This window comes from Octopus bimaculoides, chromosome 1 (assembly GCF_001194135.2).
Source record: "Octopus bimaculoides isolate UCB-OBI-ISO-001 chromosome 1, ASM119413v2, whole genome shotgun sequence".
Taxonomy (NCBI): domain Eukaryota; kingdom Metazoa; phylum Mollusca; class Cephalopoda; order Octopoda; family Octopodidae; genus Octopus; species Octopus bimaculoides.
Window position 1 is genome coordinate 138,992,632 of NC_068981.1, and position 2,833 is coordinate 138,995,464.

The window sequence follows — 2,833 nt, forward strand, 5'->3', positions numbered from 1 at the left end:
CATGGAGAGCTGCTACCACTACAGATCCATGGAGAGCTGCTACCACTACAGATCCATGGAGAGATGCTACCACTACAGATCCATGGAGAGCTGCTACCACGACAGATCCATGGAGAGATGCTACCACTACAGATCCATGGAGAGATGCTACCACTACTGATCCATGGAGAGATGCCACCACTACAGATCCATGGAGAGATGCCACCACTACAGATCCATGGAGAGCTGCTACCACTACAGATCCATGGACAGCTGCTACCACTACAGATCCATGGAGAGCTGCTACCACTAGAGATCCATGGAGAGATGCTACCACTACAGATCCATGGAGAGATGCTACCACTACAGATCCATGGAGTGATGCTACCACTACAGATCCATGGAGATATGCTACCCCTACAGATCCATGGAGAGCTGCTACTACTAGAAATCCATGGCCGGATGCTATGCAACAAACTTATAGAGAGACTAAAGCAGGTCTCTCAACCTCATTGTAAGAGTACACAACAGACCACAACAAGCAATGCCAGTATTAATATAGTGGTAGGGTGTGGCACAAGGAGAGCAATAAAGTTTTGAAAACTGAAATAAAACAAAGAACGGTAAAAGATGTTAAATGAGACATTACAGCAGCCAAGAGTATGAAAATCAAACATCATTGTCATGAAGAGGTCCATAACTATTTCACTATCAGCTGCATCAGTCTTCAACAAGAAATCAATTAGCAAGGAATTCTCTGGAGAAACAGTTGGCTGGTCACGCCGCTTTGTAACAGCATCTTGCAGATATTTCTCAAGAAAATTCTGAGCTGCAAACAAAAAAAAAGTAAAAAATATATAAGTAAATAAATACATAAAACTGGTTAAAATGAAAAATTATGCTTTATTAAAAGAAAAAAAAATCAGATTTTAACAAAATATTTCTCGTGATTAGCTTTTTTTAGAAATAAGACAAAATGTTCAGAGGCAAGGTGGCTGAGTTCCTTTCAAGCAGGCCTTACAGAGGTGAGGTGGCTAAGTTCCTTTCGAGTGTTGGGCCTCATGGAGGCAATGACCAAGACCTTTGGCATTATGTCATGCTTGAGAAGAAGTCCCATCAAACCGTGCAAAATTGCAGTTGTGGCAGATACCAGTGTTGCGCAAATGGCACCCTTTCTGGTGGCACACAAAAGCACGCATGACACTCTCAGAGTGGTTGGCATTAGGAAGGGCATCCAGTCGTAGAAAACCATGCCAAAATCAGACTGGAGCTTGGCACAGCCTTCCCATGTGCCAGCCCAGTCAAACAGTCCAACCCATGCCAGCGTGGAAAACAGATGTTAAATGATCATGATCATGATCATCATTCCTAAATATAACAATAACAAAATGAAATGGACATTATCTATTATCATTCACAATTCGGGGGAAAAAGGCAGACAGCTAGCCCATTAATTTTGCAACAGACGCTAAAAGTACTAAAGAAAAGGAAAGCAGCCATGACTAATGGGTCACTGCAGTAGTGAGTACAACATCCTCATCAGTTAACATCCACCTTTTTGTGTTTGCATAGCCAGATTCATTTCTTATTGCCAACCATCACCTGTTTCCAAGCAGGGGAGTATTTATCATAGCCAGATGTGTTTTTCACAGGAGTCTGGAAACAAACAGCGTCACTTGTATGATGGTGATGCTCATTTGCAACCGTTATGTGATGTCAAGATAAGAGTACACACATATATGAACACACACACACACACACACACATTTTAACATATGTGAACACATACAATGGGCTTCTCTCAGTCTCCATCTACCAAATCCTTTCACAAGGCTTCGGCTGATCTAAGGCTATAATAAAAGACACTTGTCCAAGGTGCCATGCAGTGGGACTGAACCCAAAACCATATGGTTAGGAAACAAACCTCTTACCCACACAGCCACATATGATGTACCTAATTCTACTCAACCCACAACCACATGATTCTGAATCGAATTTCTTCACAAGACAGCCACACCCATATTCAAACAACAACAAAGCAAAAAAGCAAAAAAACATGGTAAATGTGGAAAATATTTTCATACCTTCTTTAAAAGCTTGTATCCGATGAGACTCCGGTTCAGCCAGATCCTGCAGGCATCTCTGGATTTCATACCAACACTGGACAAATGGAAAGAAATATAAAACAACTTAAACACAAGTGTCTGCTATATACACAGTTCAAGATTTTGAATATCTGTGAACAAAGGATATAGATATATATGTAATATGTGAACTAAGAGTGTATATAGATTTCAGTACATACAAAATATATCATCATCATTTAGCATCTGTTGTCCATGCTAGCATGGGTTGGACGGTTTGGTAAGCTGGGAGGTTACACCAGACTCCAGTCTGATTTGACATGGTTTCTACAGCTGGATGCCCTTCCTAATGCATTTACATGTCACCAGCACAGGTGCCAGTTGCGTGACACAAGTATTTGCCACAACTATGATTTTACTTGACTTAATGGGTCTTCTCAACCACAGCATATTGCCAAAGGTCTCGGTCATTTGTTATTGCCACCATGAGGCCCAACACTCGAAAGGTGCTTTTTACATACCATATATATATACATATATCATCATCATCATCGTTTAACGTCCGCTTTCCATGCTAGCATGGGTTGGACGATTTGACTGAGGACTGGTGAAACCGGATGGCAACACCAGGCTCCAATCTAATTTGGCAGAGTTTCTACAGCTGGATGCCCTTCCTAACGCCAACCACTCAGAGAGTGTAGTGGGTGCTTTTACGTGTCACCCGCACGAAAACGGCCACGCTCGAAATGGTGTCTTTTATGTGCCACCCG

General features: G+C 41.9%; 1 protein-coding gene across 1 annotated transcript in view; it reads right to left on the bottom strand.

Moving 5' to 3' along the window:
* Positions 1 to 2,833, bottom strand: part of LOC106870675 (cytochrome P450 20A1) — a 33,549-nt gene that overhangs the window by 12,895 nt on the left and 17,821 nt on the right. The window contains exons 6-7 of the mRNA XM_014916829.2: positions 2,064 to 2,139; positions 629 to 808 (exon numbers count right to left, since the gene is read on the bottom strand). Of these exons, the coding sequence (XP_014772315.1) occupies positions 629 to 808; positions 2,064 to 2,139 (256 nt within the window). The remainder of the gene's footprint in view (positions 1 to 628; positions 809 to 2,063; positions 2,140 to 2,833) is intronic.